At 61.0% G+C, this 23,806-nt stretch overlaps 1 protein-coding gene across 1 annotated transcript; it reads right to left on the bottom strand.

The window, feature by feature from the left end:
- Window positions 1-6,392: 6,392 nt before the first annotated feature.
- On the bottom strand, window positions 6,393-23,256 carry LOC119092682 (lipase maturation factor 2). Its single transcript, XM_037215650.1, has 17 exons — window positions 23,122-23,256; window positions 20,778-20,892; window positions 20,011-20,170; window positions 18,960-19,061; window positions 18,152-18,336; window positions 17,105-17,153; window positions 15,367-15,496; window positions 14,665-14,851; window positions 13,791-13,826; window positions 13,007-13,114; window positions 12,105-12,202; window positions 11,342-11,477; window positions 10,465-10,572; window positions 9,727-9,848; window positions 8,768-8,869; window positions 8,076-8,182; window positions 6,393-7,016 (listed from the first exon to the last, which is right to left on the bottom strand). Exons 2-16 carry the CDS (start codon window positions 20,869-20,871, stop codon window positions 8,114-8,116), a joined length of 1,686 nt encoding a protein of 561 aa, XP_037071545.1. The 5' UTR covers window positions 20,872-20,892; window positions 23,122-23,256; the 3' UTR covers window positions 6,393-7,016; window positions 8,076-8,113.
- Between the last annotated feature and the right edge of the window lie 550 nt (window positions 23,257-23,806).

The following is a 23,806-nucleotide window of genomic DNA, read 5'->3' on the forward strand; positions in this document are numbered from 1 at the left end:
GCTGTGGCCATGCGAGGGCTGTTCGCTATGCTTTAGTCATGGGCAGGTCGCCTTCAGTACTTCACCCATTCTCAAGAATGACTCATCTTTGACAAGAGTTTGAGGGGATGGATGGGATGTTTTGCCTCGTGTTTTCGGTCGCCTCGTGGGTCTCTTGTGTCCACTGGAACGGAGCTAGCTCAGGAAGTGGCCGCCTTCTGGCGAGATGGAGGCGCAACTTGCGGTTGATCAGGTGTCGTCATATCTTAACACGCACACGTTGGTATGTTGACCAGTCTGTGAGTATTCGAGTTCGCCTGCCTTCGAGCAGACACTAACTTACGGTTGTGATCGGAGGGCGGACAGTGTTGTGCGCCATGTACGTACACGGACAACGTCCGTCTGTGCTCCGCCGCTGACGGCCAGCGTTCGTCTGTGCTCCGCCGGCGTCCGTCTGTGCTCCGCCGCTGACGGCCGGCGTCCGTCTGTGCTCCGCCGCTGACGGCCGGCGCCCGTCTGTGCTCCGCCGCTGACGGCTGGCGCCCGTCTGTGCTCCGCCGGCGTCCGTCTGTGCTCCGCCGCTGACGGCCAGCGTCCGTCTGTGCTCCGCCGCTGACGGCCGGCGCCCGTCTGTGCTCCGCCACTGACGGCCAGCGTCCATCTGTGCTCCGCCGTTGACGGCCGGCGTCCATCTGTGCCCCGCCGCCGACGGCCGGCGCCCGTCTGTGCTCCGCCGGCGTCTATCTGTTCTCCGCCGCTGATGACCGGCGCCCGTCTGTGCTCCGGCGCTGACGGCCGGCGTCCGTCTGTGCTCCGCCGGCGTCCGTCTGTGCTCCGCCGCTGATGACCGGCGTCCGTCTGTGCTCTGCCGCTGATGACCGGCGTCCGTCTGTGCTCCGCCGCTGATGACCGGCGTCCGCCTGTGCTCCGCCGCTGATGACCGGCGTCCGCCTGTGCTCCGCCGCTGACGGCCGGCGCCCGTCTGTGCTCCGCCGCTGATGACCGGCGCCCGTCTGTGCTCCGGCAGGTACGCCGACCACAGTCGGGCCGGCCCGTGCCCCACCCGTCAACGTGCCTCTGCGGCCGGGCAGCCTCCTGCTGCCACACACGACCGGGCCGCCACTGTTCGGCAACGGCAACGGGCAACGGCGGCAGCGCGGCGGTGCCGGCAGGCGGACCCAGACTTTTGCCGGTGCCCAGGCCGCGCCGCCCCCTGCCGGCCTGTGGTGCAGCGGCCGCCGCAGCAGCAGCAGCAGCGACCGCAGGTCAGTGGTCCCGGGCGCCGGGCAAGGACCGTGTCACCGGCCGGGACAGGGGGATCAGAGCCCCGTCCGTCAGTCACCAGGACAGCTGACTCGAGGCCACGGGCGGCCGTGTTCTGTAGTCTTTTTCTGAGTGTTCAGTGGGCTCTCGCTCAAGAAATGCCCACCTTGCATCGTTAGTTTGTAATGAGCTTTAATGAGACGAGACGTAGTGAGGCTGAGCGAGACGTGATGAGACTTGCCGCTGTCTGCAAAAGCGGGAGAGAACTGAAGTGTCGTGTCCTTCCTCCACACAGATTGTTCAAGTCCAACGTCCACCTCAGCAGCAGCAGCAGCAGCAGCTCCAGCGGCCTCAACAGCAAACCAGCGACCCCAACAGCAGTTCCAGAGGCCGCAGCCCCAGCGGCCTCAGCCGCACCCCAGCGGCCTCAGCCGCAGCCCCAGCGGCCCCAGCCGCAACCCAGCGGCCCCAGCCGCAGCCCAGCGGCCCCAGCCGCAGCCCCAACGGCCCCAGCCGCAACCCCAGCGGCCCCAGCCGCAGCCCCAGCGGCCCCCGCAACCCCAGCGGCCCAGCCGCAGCCCCAGAGGCCCCGGCCACAGCCGCAGCCTCAGCCCAAGCCTCAGCCCCAGCGGCCTCCGGTGCCAGTGAGCGCGCAGAATACGGCCAAGCCATCGGTGCACGCCGGCGTGCTGCCGCTGCAGAACGAGATCGCGTCCAACTCGCTGCCTCTGTTCCCGCCGCTGGGGCCCGGCCGGCGGTGAAACGACGCTCGCTCAGCGCGGAACACCGCAGCATGTCGGGATAAAGCGGAACACGCCACACGCAGGGAACAACTGGAACACGCCACACGCAGGGACCAACCAGAACACGCCACACGCAGGGACCAACTGGAACACGCCACACGCAGGGACAAACCGGAACACGCCACACGCAGGGCGAACCGGAACACACCACACGTAGGAACCAGCCGGAACACGCCAGACGCAGGGACCAACCGGAACACCCACACGCAGGGACAAACCGGAACACAACGAGATTTACTGAGACGCGGCGGGACCCGGAGGAACTTGATGTGACACAGTAAGACGCGTCTGGGTGTAGGGAAAGTAAGTAGACCTATGACAGGTTTTTAATCAAACGTTTAGGATCATAGGGCGTCACGTCTGAACAGGAAGAGCTGGAAATTGACCGAGCTGAAAGAAAGACCTATGGCTTAGCATTTGTCGGCGCCGCGCTTGAAAAACCGACCAATGAGCCGCAAGGCCGCCGGATTTCAGGCTTCCCGCCTCTTGTTGCTGGAATGGTGCGTTTTAGTCGCGTGTGCGCATAGGAACGATTGAGTTCTAGAACTCTTAACTCAGAACTGACCGAGCTGCCCGCAACAGCTCGTGTGGAAACGCCCTGAACGACAGCGCCGAACAGATGAACAGGATGAACAGGCCACTGCTCTGCTGTGTATGCCTGCGTGGCGGGTCAGCCAGGTCCTGCCTACGACGGCGCCATCTGTTGTGGACTTAAAAAGCTTGACCGCGAGCCGGTATGCCTGTGTGGAATGTGAGCGGGGGGCGGGGTTCGGAAAACCTCGCCGTACTCTGTCTCTGTCTGCCGGATAACGAGCCGGGGCGAATGGATGGTCCGCCGGCCCACTTGACTTTGGTGCCGGTGTCTGTCCTTTAAACGCGTGATTGGGGAACGGCTCGACGCCGGCGAACGGTCTCATGTATCCACCACTGGGTTCTGCGCGCGCTGTCGATGGACGACCGCGCTAATGTGTCACAATGCTCGCGCCGCCTCCGTCGTCGCCGCAGCCTCAACTGGCGCTCAACGGCTCGCGACCTGGGTGCCGCTGGCCCTCTGGTGAGTATTGTCATTACTCAACCCGAAGCGAGTTCGCGTGCGCTAATTATCGTCGGATATGAACGCCGGCTGGAACGTATATGTCGAAGCTGTCCCACGTGCAGTACGTGTCGTGGACAGTCAGGATCAGGACCGGCTCAAGGCTTCGCTGCTCACCACTTTTGCGGAAAGTGGCTGACGCATGACAGGGCGCGCGTGGGCTGGTTAGTGTCGTGATATTTGTCTTGCCCCTGGAACCCCAGCAGTACTCACCTATGCCGTGATTTCCGACCGAACGCTCCGTTGTGAATATAATAAACGTGCGAAGACAGTGTGTGCGCGGCAAACGGCCGGTTTCTCCTCTGAAGGCCAGGGACGCGTCCTACAGGTCCGCTTAGTGGATAACGGTTGATGAAGAATGAAGATGCCGACCAAGGGCAAAAGTTATATATATATATATATATATTTATATATATATATATATATATATATATATATATATATATATATATACACATTACAATGTAATAGTCACAACATAATAAAATCAAGCGATACAATCATGCATAACAAAAATAAGCTATTCCACAAGAGAAAATCATTCGGTATATCGAAATATATGAGCGGTCTCCGATGCATAGCAAGATATATAGGAATCAACGAACACCAATGCAGCTATGTGTTAATCAATCCCATGACGCTGTCGTCGATCTGTAAGTAGACACTGAGGCCTTGTACAGCATAGTTTATTGCCGAGAAGACATGACAGGGAGCGCTGGTGCGGCGCCGGTGTCATGCGGTTGTCAGACACCAGCGGCAGCCCCTCCGACACCGCGGCCGACAGCGCCACACCAAACGTCCGGCGGAGCAGCAGCCGGCGGGCGGCGACCGACACCGACGGGCCGGGAGAGCGGTCGAGCCGGCCGTGACAGCCTGTCAGCGACCACAGCACGCCGAGTCGCGCGCCGCCCGCAGGGGCGCACGAGATAACACCGGTGACGGGGGGGGGGCGGGGGAGGCCGGTCGGCGGGGAGGCCGGCCGGCGGGGAGGCCGTCCGGCGAGGCGGCCGGTGGAGCGGTGCCGACGTCCGAGACGCGCGGGAGGCAGCTGCCGTCGGAGGACCCGGTGGCCGGCCCACGGCTGGCGGCGCCCCTGCGGCGCTCAGCTGGGGCGCCGACAGCGCGGACGCCAGATCCAGCACACACGCACGACCGCCGCCGGCAGCACAGACATCAAATGACGTACCCAGTGCGCGTGCAGTACAAAGCCCGCCTGTCCGGTGGCTGACATCCGGGCTGACGCCCACAGTAACACCGGGGACCACGTGAGCGCGGAGACCGCTCGTCACAACGACACGGAAGGCCCTGTGACCTCAGAAGGCCCTGTGACCTCAGAAGACCTCAAGCGGTGACCGGTGCCAGACACCTGCGCCGCTACGACCTAGGCAGCTTGCAGTACATCGCCCTCAATCTCCGCACAACTGGCGACTGGCAGCTGACATCTGGCAAGTCAACTGGCAACTGGCATTTGGCAGCTGACATCTGGCAAGTCAACTGGCACCTGGCATTTGGCAACTGGCATCTGGCAAGTCAATTTGTATCATAAGAAGACATTCTAGGCAATTTGAGCCAGTGACCCCGCACAAGCCGCCACCGCTGCTGCTGGCCACGGCCGAAGCACGTCAGTGGAGTGATCCAGCGAAGTGATCCAGTGGAGTGATCCCGTCACTTATCGTCGACCGCGCGCTGGCCCGTCGGCCACCCCAAGTCGGCATAGTCCGCCGCTGACGCGGTGACGCCAGGGACGCCGGATTACGGCGGCAGCCGCCCAGACAGGCGAGACCTGAGCTAACAGAGCCCCTGCCCAGCCGGGCCCCAGCGCGCCGCCAGGGCGTGCAGGCTGCCCAGACAGGCGAGAACTGAGGCTAACCAGAGCCCTGCCCAAGCCGGCCCCAGCGCGCCGCAGAGCGTGAGCTGCCCATACAGGCGATGACCTGAAGCTAACAGAGCCCTGCCCAGCCGGCCCCAGCGCGCCGCAGGGCGTGCAGCTGCCCAGACAGGCGAGACCTGAGCTAACAGAGCCCTGCCCAGCCGGCCCCAGCGCGCCGCAGAGCGTGCAGCTGCACAGACAGGCGAGACCTGAGCTAACGGAGCCCTGCCCAGCCGGCCCCAGCGCGCCGCAGAGCGTGCAGCTGCACAGACAGGCGAGACCTGAGCTAACGGAGCCCTGCCCAGCCGGCCCCAGCGCGCCGCAGGGCGTCCAGCTGCCCAGACAGGCGAGACCTGAGCTAACGGAGCCCTGCCCAGCCGGCCCCAGCGCGCCGCAGAGCGTGCAGCTGCCCAGACAGGCGAGACATGAGCTAACGGAGCCCTGCCCAGCCGGCCCCAGCGCGCCGCAGAGCGTACAGCGGCGGCCAGTGGGAGTTTAACAAGAGCTACAGCGTACAGCTGTCTAAAATCCATAATTGGCACATGAGTCAGAAACAGGTCATTTTAGCTAACGTAGTAATTCCATAGCTACCCAATTTCGGAGGGGGAGGGGCGTTGACAAATCGACGTCGGTACAATAAACGCCGAGCGACGTCGGTGAGCGGCCGAACGGACCAGACGAACAAGTGGGACGAGAGCTCGCGACAGCATAGCCCGACTATGGTCCGGCGCGAGGGAACGATCAGAGCCTCCACAGTCCGAGGCAGCTCTGACCCGACGGACACCCCTCCCTCAGCCGTCAGTGGGTGGTCAGAGCCCCCACAGTCCGAGGCAGCTCTGACCTGACGGACGCCCCTCCCTCAGCCGTCAGTGGGTGGTCAGAGCCCCCACAGTCCGAGGCAGCTCTGACCTGACGGACGCCCCTCCCTCAGCCGTCAGTGGGTGATCAGAGCCTCCACAGTCCGAGGCAGCTCTGACCTGACGGACGCCCCTCCCTCAGCCGTCAGTGGGTGATCAGAGCCCCCACAGTCCGAGGCAGCTCTGACCTGACGGACACCCCTCCCTCAGCCGTCAGTGGGTGATCAGAGCCCCCACAGTCCGAGGCAGCTCTGACCCGACGGACGCCCCTCCCTCAGCCGTCAGTGGGTGATCAGAGCCCCCCACAGTCCGAGACAGCTCTGGCCTGACGGACGCCCCCCCCCCCCCTCGGCCGTCAGTAACGGGACGCCACGCCGCGCCGGCCAACAGCAGTCCGCCAGCACAGAGCGTGTGCCCCACCCACGGCCTTGGACAGCGAGGGGTCAACGGCCAGAGGTCAACATGGCATGCGACGACCGAGTGTGGCGGCGCGCAGTGCACCAGTCCAGGGGCTTCACCCAGAAAACCACGGCGGAGCATCGGTTTAATATCAAGAGATACTGGCTATTTGTTCCACGGTCACTAAACAAGTTTAGGGTCCCCCGCGCGGACCAGCTCGGGGCGGAGCGCGTCCCGGACAGTGACGTGGGGCAGGAATCGAGCGGTGACACTCACAATCAGGGAAGCCCTGCCGTCTGCGGAGCTGCGACACGGCACGCGAACACACACACGCGTATATAGATCAAACACCCCGCGAATATCAGCTGATCGCCGTCGCGGAGCTGAGCACGTCAAAAGGTCAGCATCGAGGAGGCGATGGGCGCCACCACTCATCGAAACACCGTACACATTCCGAGCCGCGCACGAGTACAAAACCCCAGAATAAAACACCGAGCGGCGACGCCCCCGACGTCTCCGACCCCCTGACGCCTGTCATCCGACTCGACTCCAGCGCAGCGCGCCGTCGGAGCCCGCCGTGGCGCCGGTCTGGAGCGGCCTCTACCGCAGCCGGCCTCGGGTGACGCTGACGGCCAGGCACGTCAGCAGCAGCGCCCACAGCAGCCTGGTGGCCTCCCACCGGTCGAAGAACGCCCGCAGCGCGTCCAGCGGGCCGACCAGCGGCGAGTCTTCGGGCGCCTCCGCCGGGCCGCCTGCCGGCAGGACGAGAACGTCGGTATGGAGCAAGACGAGAACGCCGACATGGAGTAGGACGAGAACGTCGACATGGAGTAGGGCGAGAACGCCGGCAGGGAGCAGGACGAAAACGCCGACATAGAGTAGGGCCAGGATGCCGGGATGGAGCTAAACAAGAACGCCGACACGGAGTACGACGAGAACGCCGGCATGGAGCAGGACGAGAACGCCGGCATGGAGCAGGACGAGAACGCCGGCATGGAGCGGGACGAGAACGTCGGCATGGAGCACGACGAGAACGTCGGCATGGAGCAGGACGAGAACGTCGGCATGGAGCAGGACGAGAACGTCGGCATGGAGCAGGACGAGAACGTCGGCATGGAGCACGACGAGAACGTCGGCATGGAGCAGGACGAGAACGTCGGCATGGAGCACGACGAGAACGTCGGCATGGAGCACGACGAGAACGTCGGCATGGAGCACGACGAGAACGTCGGCATGGAGCAGGACGAGAACGTCGGCATGGAGCACGACGAGAACGTCGGCATGGAGCAGGACGAGAACGTCGGCATGGAGTACGACGAGAACGTCGGCATGGAGCAGGACGAGAACGTCGGCATGGAGCATGGCCCGCGCGTGACAACACACCTGCGAGGCGCCGCTGAAAGCACAACACCCAATGATGATGATGAGCTGGATCTGATGATGAGTCTGATGATGAGCTGGATCGGTGACCGGATGGGATGGAACCAGGACACTGGTAAACACACTTGACCAACTCTGGTAACAGGGTCGATGACGCATCAGGCTCCCTTCTTGGCACTCACCATCTTCTTCCATAGCATTCCCTCTCTGTTATTGTCGCTGTCCTGTCTGTTACTGTTATTGTCTGTTCGCTTACAGTAGTTTCTCGATTCTGCTGCTCGCTTCGCCCCGCATTCCCTGCACAGTACCCTGTCTTAAACCTTTGTTGCCCAGATGTATGTGCTAGCATGCGGTTGTGTCGCCCTGGACAGCCGGGGCCGGGGACGACACCGCCCCACTCGGGCGCGGCAGGGCCGGCGCCGCTTCCTTACCGATGATCTTCATCTCGCGAAGGTAGTCCAGCAGTGGCTTATGTTCGGCAGAGAAGATGGGCAGGTACTCCTCGCTCTTGGCGTCCCGTGTCCACCAGTCGCCCGCACTGACAGGTCAGATCAGGTCGTCAGGTCAGCACACGACAGGCCACGGGTGAGTGAAACAGGGCTTTCGACAGGTCAGCCAGGGACGTTCAGGTCGATTTGCAGCACACGCTGAAAATTGACCTGATTTTCTCCGTTAACTACCCGCTGGCCGTGGTCGGACTGGCGTCAAAGGAGACCACACTGATGACCCGAGCTGGGGCTTCCACCGCTCCACACTGATGACCCGAGCTGGGGCTCCCACTGCCCTACATGATGACCCGAGCCGGGCTTCCACCGCTCCACACTGATGACCCCAGCTGGGGCTCCCACCGCTCCACACTGATGACCCGAGCTGGGGCTCCCACCGCTCCACACTGATGACCCGAGCCGGAGCTCCCACCGTCCTCTCCCCCCCCCCCCCCCCCTGTTGAGGTGGGAGGGCGGTGGGACCCCCTCCCACCCACGGCGTTACCTGGTCGTCCCGTGCCGGCACCCCCACCCCCGGCTGGCGCGGAGCTGTCTCCAGCGCTGGCGGCGGCGGTACGACACGGCCCCGGCTCCGGCCGGCTGGCCCCCAGCGCCGTATCCCCGCCGGAGGGCCTTACCTGCCGCTGTCGGTGGCGGCTGTGTAGTGGTACTTGTAGCGCCGGGCGCGGATGAACTTCGGCGGCTTCTCGGCGAACGGGTAACGGCTGGTGTCCAGGAGACTGGGAAACACGACGATCTCGGGTCAGGCGGAGGTCACTCACAGGTCACACCCAGAGTGACCTGTGAGTGTCACCACATTCCCGTGTCGCCCCCGGGGCTGCTTCCAGGTCATTCACAGGTCACAGTCACAGCTCACTCTGTGGATGTCCACAGCCCATTTCAGCTCTCTCCCCGCAGAACTGTGGACGTGACCTCTGACATCCCTGATCACCACGTCACCTGATCACCACGTCCTGCACACCACGTCACCTCGTGCGGAGAGGTCACCACGGCTAACGCCCAGGTCATTCAAAAGCCGCCCGCCGACAGCCTACCGGACATTTAGAGGTCATTCGTTCGCCAACGTGGAGCGGCCGCTCAGATTCGCAGACCAAACCATCACTGAACCGCTGCCGCCAGCGGACTCCGCCAATCCGCGGGGGCCGACTGGCACGTCTCCGGCAGCGCCACGGACGTCAGCGGGTCCGCGGCGCCCACCTCTGTGGGAGAGGGGAGGGGAGGTGAGGGGAGGGGAGGGGAGGGGAGGGGAGGGGAGGGGAGGGGAGGGGAGGAGGGGAGGGGAGGGGAGGGGAGGGGAGGGGAGGGGAGGGGAGGGGTCAGAAGGTCCGCGGCGCCGACCTCTGTGGGAGAGGGTACGGGAAGGGGAGGGGAGGGGAGGGGAGGGGGAGGAGAGGGGTCAGAAGGTCCGTGGCACCGACCTCTGTGGGAGGGGATAGGGAGAGAGACGGGAGGGGGAAGGGGGAAGGGGAGGGGAGGGGAGGGGGAAGGGGAGGGGGAAGGGGAAGGGAGGGGAAAGGGGAAGGGGAAGGGGAGGGGGAAGGGGAAGGGGGAAGGAGGGGAGGGGGGAGGGACGTACCGGACCCACCTCCGGCGCGCCGGTCAGCAGGCGGTAGGCCAGTGACGTGATCCAGGGGTTGGCGTGGTAGTCACCGAGGGCCGCGATCCACATCTGCCAGTCGAGGCGCGGCTGGTGCGGCACTGTCCGACACAGGGGCCAGGGGCGTCAGATACCGGCACAGGGGCCAGAGGTGTTATATATTGGCACAGGGTCTGACACAGGGGCCAGGGGTGTCAGATACCGACACAGGGGCCAGGGGCGTCAGATACCACCGGCACAGGGGCCAGAGGTGTCAGATACTGGCACAAGGCCGACACAGGGGCCAGAGGCATCAGATATTGGCATAGGGTTCAACACAGGGTTCGACACAGGGACCAGAGAATTCCGACACGGAGACCGGAGGCGTCTGACACCGATACAGGGACCAGGGGCGTCAGACGCCGACACAGGGTCCGACGCAAGGACCAGAGGCGTTAGACCCGGCACAGGGGTCAACGGCCAACGACCACAGGCCAATGCCACACAAAGGCCAACAACGAAAGCCAAGAGCGCCGGCCGTCGTCAAACACAAAACGTGAGTTCCAAAGTGGGAATCACAAAGCCCATGGCCCAAGTCACGTGTTGCTTTCGTGAACCTCGGCGGAGTTAGGTCGTTGTTTGTCATATGGCCGCTCAGCGATATCCTTCACCTGTGCATAAGCATGGAGGTCTTCCGCCGCCTGTGGAGATACAAAGCGTCCGATCTGAGATACTCACGGACGAGCGACGGCTGGGTGGCGACATCTCCTGGCTTGTAGCGAAACTCAATTTCCTGCCACGGACCCTCCAGGGCGTGGGCTCCTTCCATGACTATCTCCGGTCGGCCTGGACAGGTCAAAGGTCGGCAAAGGTCAGCGCAGTCACCCAGGTCATCAAAGACGACCTGACACCCCGTCCCCTGCACACAAACAAATACAAGCGCCCAAACGGACAGTCACTGCCCATAGCTGCTCTTGGTGATAATTTTGACTCGCGAGCGCGCCACCATCAGGATTTTACAACGCCCGTTCACGCTCGCTGACAAAAGTGCGGCACGAAACCGGGCCAGAAAGGGTCCACCTCTCGCCATATCAGCTCAGGCTGGTCTCTCCCACGCCCGGGTCACGCTCTCCCCGCTGCTTCTAAGCGCCGGCCGCTATCGGACGGCCCAGCTGCCCGCCGGACAACGCCCCGCCTAGCCGTCTACCGGACAGCGACTAGGGGGCGGGGACGCCAAGGCGCACTATGCAAATCCGAACTTCCTTCGACTGCGCCTGTGTCGACAGCAAGCCCGCTGAATTTGGATGCACAACATTTCTGTAGGATTTCTCAGCGAGGCTGGGAGAGACCATGCTGCGTTTAAATTTCAGCACACAGGAAATTAATACAGGCATCCCGTTGAAGCCGTTATCCTGACATCTCGAATCCCGAACCCATAGCGTCCCGTTGAACGAGGCGATACAGCAGGCCTGGTGAGAGGTGCGGGGATAGCTTGCGCCGGCGCCATTTCCAGCCCCCCCCCCCCCCCCCCCCACCTGCACCGCTAGATCCCCACGTGACCCACCGCACGTCGTGACCCCCTCCCACCCCCGCGCGACCGAAAGATCTCACCGACCTCCAACGCCGGTCATCTGCTTGAACAGGCCATACGAGCCGAACACGTGGAACGGCTGCACGTGGTCGGCGAAGCCCTGTCGCAGCGGCGCCGGCAGCGACCGGTGAGAGGCCGTGTCCAGCATGGTGAACGGCACCTGCGCCGACGCAGAGAAGCCGCTCCAGTCACGGCTCGCACAGCGGCCCGGTGACGTCACCACAAGGGTCAGGTGACGTCATCACACAGCGGCCGGGTGACGTTACCACACAGCGGCCGGGTGACCTCATCACACAGCGGCCGGGTGACCTCATCACGCAGCCGTCCGGTGACGTCGCCACACATCGGCTCAGTGACGCCACCATATAGCGGCCCGCGGACGCCATCACACAGCGGCCAGGTGACGTCACTACACAGCGGCTCAGTGACATCACCACAGCTTCCGTGAGCGTCCGAAGACAGCCAGCACGTCACGGCCGAACACGGTGAGGGCGGAACACACGGCGGCGCGTTGCCACTTGAATGGACGGCGAGTCCCGAGTGTGCCGGGGGCGGACAGCCAGCCCTGACTTGTGACCATCGTCTTTGTTGTCGTCGTTGGGACTTAACGGCGCACTCAGCTGCTGAGGCTATATGGCGTCGCCTGCCTCTCACCCCGGCAGGAAGGGCGGGCGCCGCGGGGAATCGAACCCCGCACCTCAGGTTTCCCAGACGCGTGGCGTTTAACGCAGACGCGTCAAGCACTACGCCACCGGCGCCCTGGCGTGTACGTGCCGCCGTCACGTACCAGTGTGCAGCAGAAGATGGCGGCGCCCACCACCACGGTGGTGAGGGTACGCAGCACGGTGTGGAGCGTGCGGCAACAGCCACCAGAGTCCAGCGCCGCTGGAACACGCCGACCCCGGTCAGGTCAGGTCAGGTCAGGTCAGGTCAGGTCACGGACGATACTTCTGCTGATGCCTGCCGTTTGAGCTGACAGTGCATGTGCTGCGTATTGTGACGAGAACAGGTCCGTCCGCCGCTGCACCAGCTGGTGCACCAGCTGGTGCAGCAGCTGGTGCGGTGGAAGAGCCTGCCACTACACAACAGCAGCGGCGGAAGACGGACGGCGGGCAGCGCTGCTGCCGCTCCCCACACTCACCATCAGGCACGGCCGGACGGGGCCCAGGGTGAGCCGCGCTCAGGCCCGGCCAGGTCACGCCAGGCCAGGCCAGGACAGGTCAGGTCAGGACAGGACACTGTCCGACACAGGAAGTTGGACGGACGAGACCGGACAATCCTGCGGGTTCCTAAAACGGGGACCAGTCCGCGTCATGACCCGCCCGATGGGCGCCTCACGCCTGCTCAGTGACGACGACAGCCTGAGTCCTGCGCCAGCTCACTGGACAGCCTACATGCACAAGCGACAGCACAACATAGGTTGGGGCATCAGGCGGCCCACGTGCACTTTTGAACAAAACAAAATAAAAAACAAAAAACAAGACAAAACAAACAAAAAACGACGGACGCGCGTCGTTACAGATACGACGATCTCGTGAGGTACGGAGGGCCCGCATAGAGGTCTCACAGGCTGACCCACGGGCGCCATGCGACACTGCCGCGACCGCAGCCGAAGCAAGGCCGACCCCTGCCGGCCGTCACACCCGACTACAGGTCACCCGCGACCCTGACCGGCGGCGCGACACTGACCTGAGGTCAGCGCCTCGGCGGCCGTCAGCAGGTAGGACGCGGCGCCCAGCAGCGCGCCGGCGGGCACCGCCGCGTGCACGAACTGGGCGAACTCCTCCTTCGTGAACGCTGCGGGGCAGCGACGGACGGCCGTCGGCGAGGTGACCAGACCGGCCGGCGGCCCCGGCCCGGGGGGCGGACGGCGCGGCAGGCCCGCCGACCCGCAGGCGCGGAACACGCGGCGCTCGTGGTGATGATCACGGTGATTGGAGCTCAGGGGCGCGCCCATAACGGGGTCAGCCGACCGCCGGGGCGTGTGTACACCGGAAAATTGTAACCCCAACACGAGAGAGGAAAGCTGGCCGGCGTGAATGATATTCGACGCGTTGCCTAGCGTTTCGTTCAAGCTTAGGGTTCCCGCAAGTCGTCCAAAATTGCGCATGCGCTCTCCGGCAGAGTGGGGAAACAAGTAATGTGAGGCGCACGGTAGGTGGCGGGTAGCAGTGTGTACACACAAGCCGGTCGCCAGCGCCACGCAGAAACCCATGAGTCACATCTGCACAACTCTCAGCTCCGAGGAGCTGCGCACTGTTCGTCACGCGAACACATTCGTCCACGGTCCGCAAAACCCGCCCAGGAAAGCGCTGCAAGCGCTGCGAGTGCCGCCCTCGCCCTGCTGACGATCAGCGCGCTACAGGCGCGGCCGTCGCGCCGGCGGGCGCGCGCGGCGCCGGTGCGCGCGCGCGCCGGCTGGGTGACGGCGACAAGCCGGGCGGCGAGCACTGACCCGGAGACAGGTGCGTACCTATATCAGCGGTGAGCGCGCCGTCCAGCAGCCGCAGCTGGAACAGGCCGGTGACGGCCAGCAGCAGGCCGACCAGCGCCGCCCAGCTGGCCAGCGACGGGAGCCAGCCGCCGGCCGCCGCGCCTCCTGCCGCCGACGCCGGCTCGGGTCACCGTCGCGGCCGCGTCACGGAGGCGTCACGGACGCGTCACGGGCCGCGGCCGCCACACGTCCGCGGGGCCGCCGCTAGGCCGGCGTGTGGCCCGGCAGTCGCCCCCCGACGCGCCGATGAAGAGCCGCGTGCCCAGCCCAGCTACGGTCTTCCAAACAGGCTTCAATTGCACGGCAAGGGAAGCGGATGTCGGCTGTCCGACCTTAGGTCAGGTCATGAGCTTTCGGAGGTAATCAAGCTGATATTAGAGCACAGATGAAAGTGAAAGAACGCACACCCGAGCACATCGCAGAAGAGATCCGAGATTGAGATCCAAATACAGAGCACGTCGCCCCACCAACCCAAACAACGAAATTGAATGATCCACTGGGAGTCAGACAGAAAGTTTGACGAAAATTCGGCTTGATCAGCATTGCGTCGTTCCTGAAAACTCGGCAGTCAACCAATGGATGACACAAGACACAGAGCGTCAGCCTCGGAACGTCTCTCACGCCCGGCTAAAGGCGGACGCTGCCGGGCGAGGCGACCGAAGCGCCACTGACGTCACTGACGACATATCACTGACGTCACTGATGACGTATCATTGACGTCACTGATGACACATTACTGGCATCACACCACCGAAGTCACTGACGAACTACCACTGAAATCACTGATCATACATCCCTGCCGACACGTCACTGACGATTCCATTACTGAGGACCCATCACCGACGTCACTGACGACCCATCACCGACGTCACTGACGACCCATCACCGATGTCACTGGCGCGCCAACGGCGGTCCGCCGGCTCACCTCTGCGGCCGCCACCGAGCCAGCCGTCGTCCAGCAGCGACAGGCACAGCGTCAGCACCAGCAGGCTGTAGAAGCCGAAGCTGCCCGTCGCCATCATCATCAGCTGCAGGAATATCTGCGGCGGCGGCATGCTAGCTCACACCACCGTCACAGACCTCTCTCGAGAACGCCTCCCGAATGTACGGGTGACGCCGGGCCGCGCACTGCTCAGGCAGGGGTCATCGTCCGTCTGCACCGTCACCAGAGATCATCGTCCCTCAGCAGGCGTCATCGTTTATGGTCATCGCTCTGTACGCAGCACCACGGCGGCGTCCTTTCACCCCAACGGCAAGCGCGACCCGCGACCCGCTCGTCAATAGCGCCCCAGCCCCCAGCGGTCTCTTGGCCGTGTTCCACGCGACCGCTGGTAAGACGGCGGCCGCTCGGTGCCGTCCCTCCCGGCGCGTCCGAGCGGGCCGGCGTCGCCGTCCAGCGTCGCACCGAGCTCGCGCCGCCGGCACGCGAGCGCCCTCTGCCATCACACCCGGGACACGATCGCCACCACGCGGCCGCCCGCCGCACACCGAGCCCGTGAGACATCACCGGGCGGCCGTCGGAGGCGGCCGGCGCGTGAGCGGGCGGCTGACGCACCTGGACGTAGCAGGCGGCCAGCCGCAGCCGACGAACGGGCGCGAAGAAGAGGAACGGCACAGCCAGCTCGGCCACCAGCGAGAACACGACGCTGAGGCGCAGCACGGCCGGCGGCAGGTGGTGCGCGAGCCAGGCCAGCGGCGTCGGCATGCACTGAGACTCGAAGTGTACCTCCAGCGCTGCAGACACGGCCATACAGGGTGTCACAGGAGAACCAGGCCAGCGGCGTCGGCATGCACTGAGACTCGAAGTGTACCTCCAGCGCTGCAGACACGGCCATACAGGGTGTCACAGGAGAACCAGGCCAGCGGCGTCGGCATGCACTGAGACTCGAAGTGTACCTCCAGCGCTGCAGACACGGCCACACAGGGGTGTCACAGAAGAACATACACTGAGACTCGAAGGGCACCTCCAGCGCTGCAGACACGGCCACACAGGGGAGTCACAGAAGAGCATACACTGAGACTCGAAGGGCACCTCCAGCGCTGCAGACACGGCCACACAGGGCGTCACAGAAGAACATAAAAGGAGACTCGAAGTGCACCTCCAGCGCTGTAGACACGGCCACATAGGGGAGTCACAGGAGAACATACACCGAGACTCGAAGGGCACCTCCAGCGCTGCAGACACGGCCATACAGGGTGTCACAGGAGAACATAAAAGGAGACTCGAAGTGCACCTCCAGCGCTGCAGACACGGCCACACAGGGGTGTCACAGGAGAACATACACTGAGACTCAAAGGGCACCTCCAGCGCTGCAGACACGGCCATACAGGGTGTCACAGGAGAACATAAAAGGAGACTCGAAGGGCACCTCCAGCGCTGCAGACACGGCCACACAGGGGTGTCACAGAAGAACATACACTGAGACTCGAAGGGCACCTCCAGCGCTGCAGACACGGCCACACAGGGGAGTCACAGAAGAACATACACTGAGACTCGAAGTGCACCTCCAGCGCTGCAGACACGGCCACACAGGGTGTCACAGGAGAACATACACCGAGACTCGAAGGGCGCCTCCAGCGCTGCAGACACGGCCACACAGGGGAGTCACAGGAGAACATACACCGAGACTCGAAGGGCACCTCCAGCGCTGCAGACACGGCCACACAGGGGTGTCACAGGAGAACATACACCGAGACTCGAAGGGCACCTCCAGCGCTGCAGACACGGCCACACAGGGCGTCACAGAAGAACATAAAAGGAGACTCGAAGTGCACCTCCAGCGCTGTAGACACGGCCACATAGGGGAGTCACAGGAGAACATACACCGAGACTCGAAGGGCACCTCCAGCGCTGCAGACACGGCCATACAGGGTGTCACAGGAGAACATAAAAGGAGACTCGAAGGGCACCTCCAGCGCTGCAGACACGGCCACACAGGGTGTCACAGGAGAACATACACCGAGACTCGAAGTGTACTTCCAGCGCTGCAGACACGGCCACACAGGGGTGTCACAGGAGAACATACACCGAGACTCGAAGGGCACTTCCAGCGCTGCAGACACGGCCACACAGGGTGTCACAGAAGAACATACGCTGAGACTCGAAGTGTACCTCCAGCGCTGCAAACACGGCCACACAGGGGTGTCACAGGAGAACATACACTGAGACTCGAAGTGTACCTCCAGCGCTCCAGACACGGCCACACAGGGGTGTCACAGGAGAACATACACTGAGACTCGAAGTGTACCTCCAGCGCTGCAGACAGGGCCGCACAGAGGAGTCACAGGAGAACCAGGCCAGCGGCGTCGGCATGCACTGAGACTCGAAGTGTACCTCCAGCGCAGCACAAATGGCCACACAGGGGTGTCAGATACAGGTCTCCCACAGGTGCAGAAAAACGCAAGAGCGCATAGATGCCCCTCCAGCACCGCAAAACAACAAACACAATGGCAACGACATAGTGTCAAGGTGCACCCTCGGCGTAGCGCGAGCAAGCATCTCACTGGTAGAGTGACACCCATCGAGGGCGTCAAAGGCACTCAAGACAGAATGATGCATTAGCACAGCAGACAAAACAAAGTCAGTAAGATGTGAAGTTAGAATGGGGGGCACACAAGGCAGGACTGGAGGTTTTGCTGTTGCCTGTCAGGCAGAGATATTGGTGAAACTCACACCAGCACTAGAAACAGGCACTTAAGGTATCGCATCCCATCGGATGACGCAACGCCCGGGTCACATTAACAGGTCTACCTCGTGGGGCAGCACACGGCAGGGGGCGGGGGGTCCTGCTGCACGGTACGCCGGTCAGCCTGGTCCCTGTTCTTCTCAGCATTCAGTCCTCCGCCCTTGCTCTCACCAGCGAGCCCACCCGACCTTCTCACCAATGCGGCCCACTCGTTCGTCTCACTGGTGAGTCCCAACCTGATTGTCTCACCGGTGAGTCCCAGCTCGCTCGTCTCACTGGTGAGTCCCAGCCCGCTCGTCTCATAAGTGAGGCCCAGCCTGCTCGTCTCACTGGTGAGTCCCAGCCTGCTTGTCTCAGCAGTGAGTCCCAGCCTGCTTGTCTCACTGGTGAGTCCCAGCCTACTCGTCTCACTGGTGAGTCCCAGCCCGCTCATCTCACTGGTGAGTCCCAGCCTGCTCATCTCACTGGTGAGTCCCAGCCCACTCGTCTCACTGGTGAGTCCCAGCCTGCTCGTCTCACTGGTGAGTCCCAGCCTGCTTGTCTCAGCAGTGAGTCCCAGCCCGCTCGTCTCACTGGTGAGTCCCAGCCTGCTCGTCTCACTGGTGAGTCCCAGCCCGCTCGTCTCACTGGTGAGTCCCAGCCCACTTGTCTCACCAGTGAGGCCCCACCAGGCGGGGCAGTGGCTGAGCAGCTTCACCGCGCCGGTGGAGAACACCAGCCGGAAGAGCAGCCAGCGCACCAGCCAGAGGCCGACGGCGTCTGCCGGCCGGCCGGCGCAGCCCGGCAGCAGCGGCGCCAGCAGCGCCGCCAGCAGGCCCGCCTCCATCAGCAGGGTGTCCCTGCGGCAGGCGCCGCCACTCAGCGCGCGGCAGGCCACGCCACGTGCCTCCCCGTCACGTGTCTCCCGTCGCGTGCCTCCCCGTCACGTGTCTCCCCGTCACGTGTCTCACCGTCACGTGTCTCTCCGTCACGTGTCTCCCCGACACGTGTCTCCTCGTCACGTGTCTCCCCGTCACGCGTCTCTCCGTCGTGTCTCCTCGACGTGTCTCCCCGTCGCGTGCCTCCCCGTCACGTGTCTCACCGTCACGTGCCTCCCCGTCACGTGCCTCCCCGTCACCTGCCTCCCCGTCACGTGCCTCTCGGCACGGGCAGACGAACAGGCGGGGGTGGGGGAGTCTCTCCCCAACCTAATCGAGAAAGGGCGCCTAGTCAGGCAGGACAACACGACTCTCAGTCCAGAAATACCTCTGTCTCTCAGCTCTCAGACGCTTAAGGTGTCGGGCGGGGTCGCTTGCTGTTCAGGAAACGTGACAGAGACCAAAGACCACACCAGCAATGACGGCAATGTCGACGTAAACCAATGCAAACTCATTCTACAAGAGCCTGGCATAGAGCAGGACACAGGAAACGCGACAACCCGACACCAAAGGGACGCCGTGCAACCCCACGCCGGCCCACTCACCACTGGAAGAAGAGGAACACCTGCCCGACCTGGACCAGCGAGAAGTAGAGCACCAGCAGTCCGGCGTATGTCACGGAGACGCGGCACATCTCGAACAGCAGCCTGCGGAGGTCACGGCGTGAGGCGAGCGGCCGGCGCACCAGGGCGGCACCGGCGGCAGGGGGAGGCAGCTGCAGAGGGGGTAGATCATCCGGCCGCAGGTCCGTGACCCCGACTGGCGCGTGCCCGTGACGTGAAATGACGTGTGCACGTCGCCCCAACTGACGCGTCCTCGTCACCCCAACCCACGCGTTCACGTCGCCCCAAACTGACGCACACCTGCCACCCCAACTGATGTGTCCCCGCAGCCCCAGCTGACGCATACCTGTCACCCCAACTGACGCGTCCCCGCCACCCCAACCGACGCATATCTGTCACCCAAACTGATGTATACCTGTCACCCCAACTGGTGTACACCTGTCACCCCAACTGATGTGTACCTGTCACCCCAACTGACATATACCTGTTACCCCAACTGATGTATACCTGTCACCCCAACTGACATATAGCTGTTACCCCAACTGATGTATACCTGTCACCCACACTGACCCATACCTGTCACCCCAACCCACGCGTTCATGTCGCCCCAACTGACGCATACCTGTCACCCCAGCTGACGCATCCCCGTCACCCCAACTGACGCATACCTGTCAACCAGATTGACGCGTCCCGGTCACCCCAACTTACGCGCCCCCGTCACCCCAAACGTCATGACCCCGCGAAGCGCCGATGCCTCGACCCCAGTCTGCATGCCCAGCGGCCGCGATCCCAGTCCTCCACCCCGAGACCCTGTGTCTCTGACCTGACCTAGTCCGACGTGTCTCCGTGACCCCGCTACCGGGCCCCTCCAGCCACGGTGACCCCGGGCCCCTCCAGCCACGGTGACCCCGGGCCCATCCAGCCACGGTGACCCCGGGCCCCTCCAGCCACGGTGACCCCGGGCCCCTCCAGCCGCGGTGACCCCGGGCCCCTCCAGCCGCGGTGACCCCGGGCCGCGTCCCCGCCGACTCACGCGAGCAGGGCGAGCAGGGCGCCGGTCAGCGCGGCCAGCTCCATGGCATGGCCGGTGTGCAGACCGAGTGCGGCGCGCCACCGCAGCAGCGTCGGGCCCGCGCCGCCACCCGGCGACAGCTGACTGTGCGCCGGCAGCACGCCGCTGGCGCCGTACAGGCCTGCCGGACAACGGTGACCGGTGGTCGGGGGCTGGACACAGGACACTGGACACCGGACAGCCATCGGCGGCCGGCGGTCGGGGACTGGACACAGGACACTGGATACCGGACAGCCAGCACTGGCCAGCAGTCGGGGGCTGGACACAGGACACTGAATACCGGACAGTCAGCGGCGGCCGGCGGTCGGGGGCTGGACACAGGACACAGGACACAGGACACCCATCGGCGGCCGGCGGTCGGGGGCTGGATACTAGACAAAGGACACTGTCCAGAGAGTGGCAGTGGGTGGTCAGGAGTTGCACACTGGACATCAGATGCTGGAACTGGAGCACTGGATGCCAGTCAGTCATCAGTGAGATATTTATTTTATGAAGCACTTCAGAAACTGCCCAATGTGTTGCCCACCTGGGAACATACTTACAACATGTTTTTCATAGCCTGTTTTCACACTAAACCTTCAGAGCAGCTGGTTAACAACACGTCTTCAATAGCACTCAAGTTGAATACTATGCAGCATTATTACAATATTACTGACCTTAATGACACTACTTCTCATCAGTCAGTACTAAAAAAAACCCAGTCCAGGCTTGCCAAATCCCAAACTGACCTGGTATTTGCATGTACAATGACATGAAGGCAATCAGGTAGATGGCAGAGATGGCCTTGAGAAACGCATTGCGCGTCAGGTAGGTGGAGCCCATGGCACTGGGCTGGTATCTACCCTAAAAAGACAGACACCACTGTCAGCCTCAGGCACACACTCTTTTCATGTCATCCAAGCCATCATGACAGGGGCACATCACCCCACCTTGGGATCAGCACATTGGATGACACAGCTGGTAAGACAAAACAAAATCTTAGTTGAACTGGTGAACTCCATCATGCATGCGCATGTCACTTCGCAATCTCCTCTCTCCAGTGACTCCCACACAGTAGCACTCAAGGCTGCATTTCACCCTTCTGTACAAAAGAATGTCAATGGCTGCCAGGTCAAGACTGACAAACTTAACACGCGCCCGGGTGGCCGGCTAGATACCCTTCGCTCGGGCGGTGGGGGGGGGGGGGGAGGCTAAATTTGACCCCTGAGATCTCAGGAACTAAGAAAGGTAGAGACACCACATTTACAGGGTGTGTTGATCTGTATGTGAACACACTTAGGGCAAAGTTTCAGGTTCCTAGGTTATGTCCTTCGGGTCTAAAAGGTCAAACAAGGTCAAGTTCCAGGTTGGTCTCCAAATTGTCCCCAGAACCTAGATTACTGTTTCTAAGCACAAGGTCATATTCTCATTCAAGATCAATGACATTGCTTGACCTTTTTAAGGTCAAGATGAGCAAAATCATACAACATTGCTTTGAGTTTTGTGTTTGACTAAGCAACAGAGATTATGCTGGGCAGTATGTTCCTAAAAAAAAATATTGATCCAGGTCATTTTAAGTTAATAACCTACTCTGACCTCTAAGAAGTCCATGGAAGATGTATAACATAGTTCCTGCCATCAATAAACTTTCAGCTGTTGTGTTGTCCAAGAAAGCATCTCAGATATGTATGGCTTCATCTAACACTCCATTCTTTGATCAGATTGAAGGATTCCTTAGAAATTGCCTTTGCCGAAACCATGGCCTTACTTTAACCTGTCATAGGTCAGTGACCTTACAAGGTTCATCTAAATTTTTGATGTCAAACGATCCACTATTCAATTGTCCGCAACTCGGCAAAACTTGGCGCAGTGTAGCCGTGCCGTTCGGAAACCATTTTGGAAAAACCTTTGAGAGGGGTCAATTTGACCCCCCACCCAAGTGCATGTTAAACCAAAGTCACAAGAAAAATGCCAGGTGATCATCCTGCAAAGCGCAGGATGATGACTAGGGCTTCACAGAATAACCATACAGCTGTGCTGCATGAACATGGGCAAGTGATCCCATGTTGCCACTTACTTTGGAGAATAATCAAATTGTCCCCATGCTGTCACATGTATCACAAGCCTACACATTAACACCCCTCTACACCTAATTTTCTGGAAGCTTCTGCCACTTACTTTTTCACAGCTTGCACATTTATTAATTACATTTTGTACACATGGAAATGTATACATCTCAAACATATCATAGAAATAGGTTAACTCATTTTGGGCATGAACTGATCTACTTAGCGCAACTCCTGAGAAAACAAGCAACACAAAATCATGCATACATCCAAATTTAGGCCACCTGTAGTAAAAGTGGTCACCCTGAAGCACAGGCTGCAAATTTTAAGAACCTTCACCAAATTTTCAGTGCAGATCCAATGTTACTTATGTTACCACCCTGCCCTGATGCTATTTTGTTGATGTCTGCCATCTTCTGATCACTGGAGGATGTGAAGAATCCAATATCAGCCTCTATTAATCCATAGTGCACAAAAACATGCTAGTCTGCCTGAGGCTATGCTGAACATGTTCAGCATAGCTGCAATGGTTTTAGCTGATGCATGGGGAAAATAAGAGACCCCCAAGTTTAATGCACAGCCACCACCAATTTCAGCACATATACAGCAAATCTTTCAAGGAATCAAGATGCTGCCAAAGACATTTCACACCAAGATCCTAAACAATTTTTTATGCAAAAATGACTTGAAAATTCAGCACTTTTTGGCTTGACCCTAAGTTTGGCGCATGTACGCATTTTGGCAGTCTGATTCTTGGAGGAATTACCTGCACCAACCTCTGAGAACAAACAAATCCATTCTATGCAATATGCATTGCTCAGAAACATGGATGCAGACATCCCCACTTCCCATAAACCTGTATCAGTCAGCGTGCTCCCTGGCCTCCATATCTGAGCCACGCCCACACACGATTAATGGTACCTTCAGAAGCGCACGCATGCTTCAACCACTGATACAACATTATCAACGTTTCACGTGCTACCTGTCTAGTAAGACCATAGCCATGCAAACGCCAAAAATTCGGTACCTTCACGAAGATCGCTCGGTTTCTTTTCTACTGATCGCTACCACCATCCACCATTTGCAATACCGTTGCCAAGCGCCACGCGCCCGGGATGGCAGTTGCCGGCAAAAAGGGGGAGGGTATAGCCTTGAAGCGAGAGGGCATGTCATCTTTTGTCATCTGCTAAGGATGGAATTGCTGCCATTAAGTCGCATCACTGGCACTAAACTGCTGCAATATAATTTAAAGCACTGCAGTGATCTAAAGCTGCAATGAGCTGCGATAAAGTTACTGCACCCTTGCCAATGAAAAGCAAAATACTTGCATGAACATTTATTTGATTGTACAGTGGCATGAGCGGACTCAACTGACTAGCATAAAATATACCATAATCCGGGATAAGGATGAAATTGCGGTTGCTTCTGCTGTTCGGCTGACGATGATAGGGGCAAGAACATAGGCAAGAATGGCGCTGGAGACCAAAAAAGCGGCGCATGAAGGACAAAACTCTCTGCTTAGAAGTGAAAAATGGTACAGCATGAAAAAACATATTATTGAGAAAGAAGCCTTAAGATCAGTGATTCGTGCAAACATAAGGTGAAAGCTATATTTTGTTAGTGTGAATATAGTAAAAAAGGGAAAAGCTTGAGATGGTATCGATGCATGCTGTCCATATGAAGGGAATGGTCAAAACTTCCTTCGTCTGGTG

This window comes from Pollicipes pollicipes, unplaced genomic scaffold (assembly GCF_011947565.3).
Source record: "Pollicipes pollicipes isolate AB1234 unplaced genomic scaffold, Ppol_2.1 Scaffold_1600;HRSCAF=1878_pilon_pilon_pilon, whole genome shotgun sequence".
Lineage (NCBI taxonomy): Eukaryota > Metazoa > Arthropoda > Thecostraca > Pollicipedomorpha > Pollicipedidae > Pollicipes > Pollicipes pollicipes.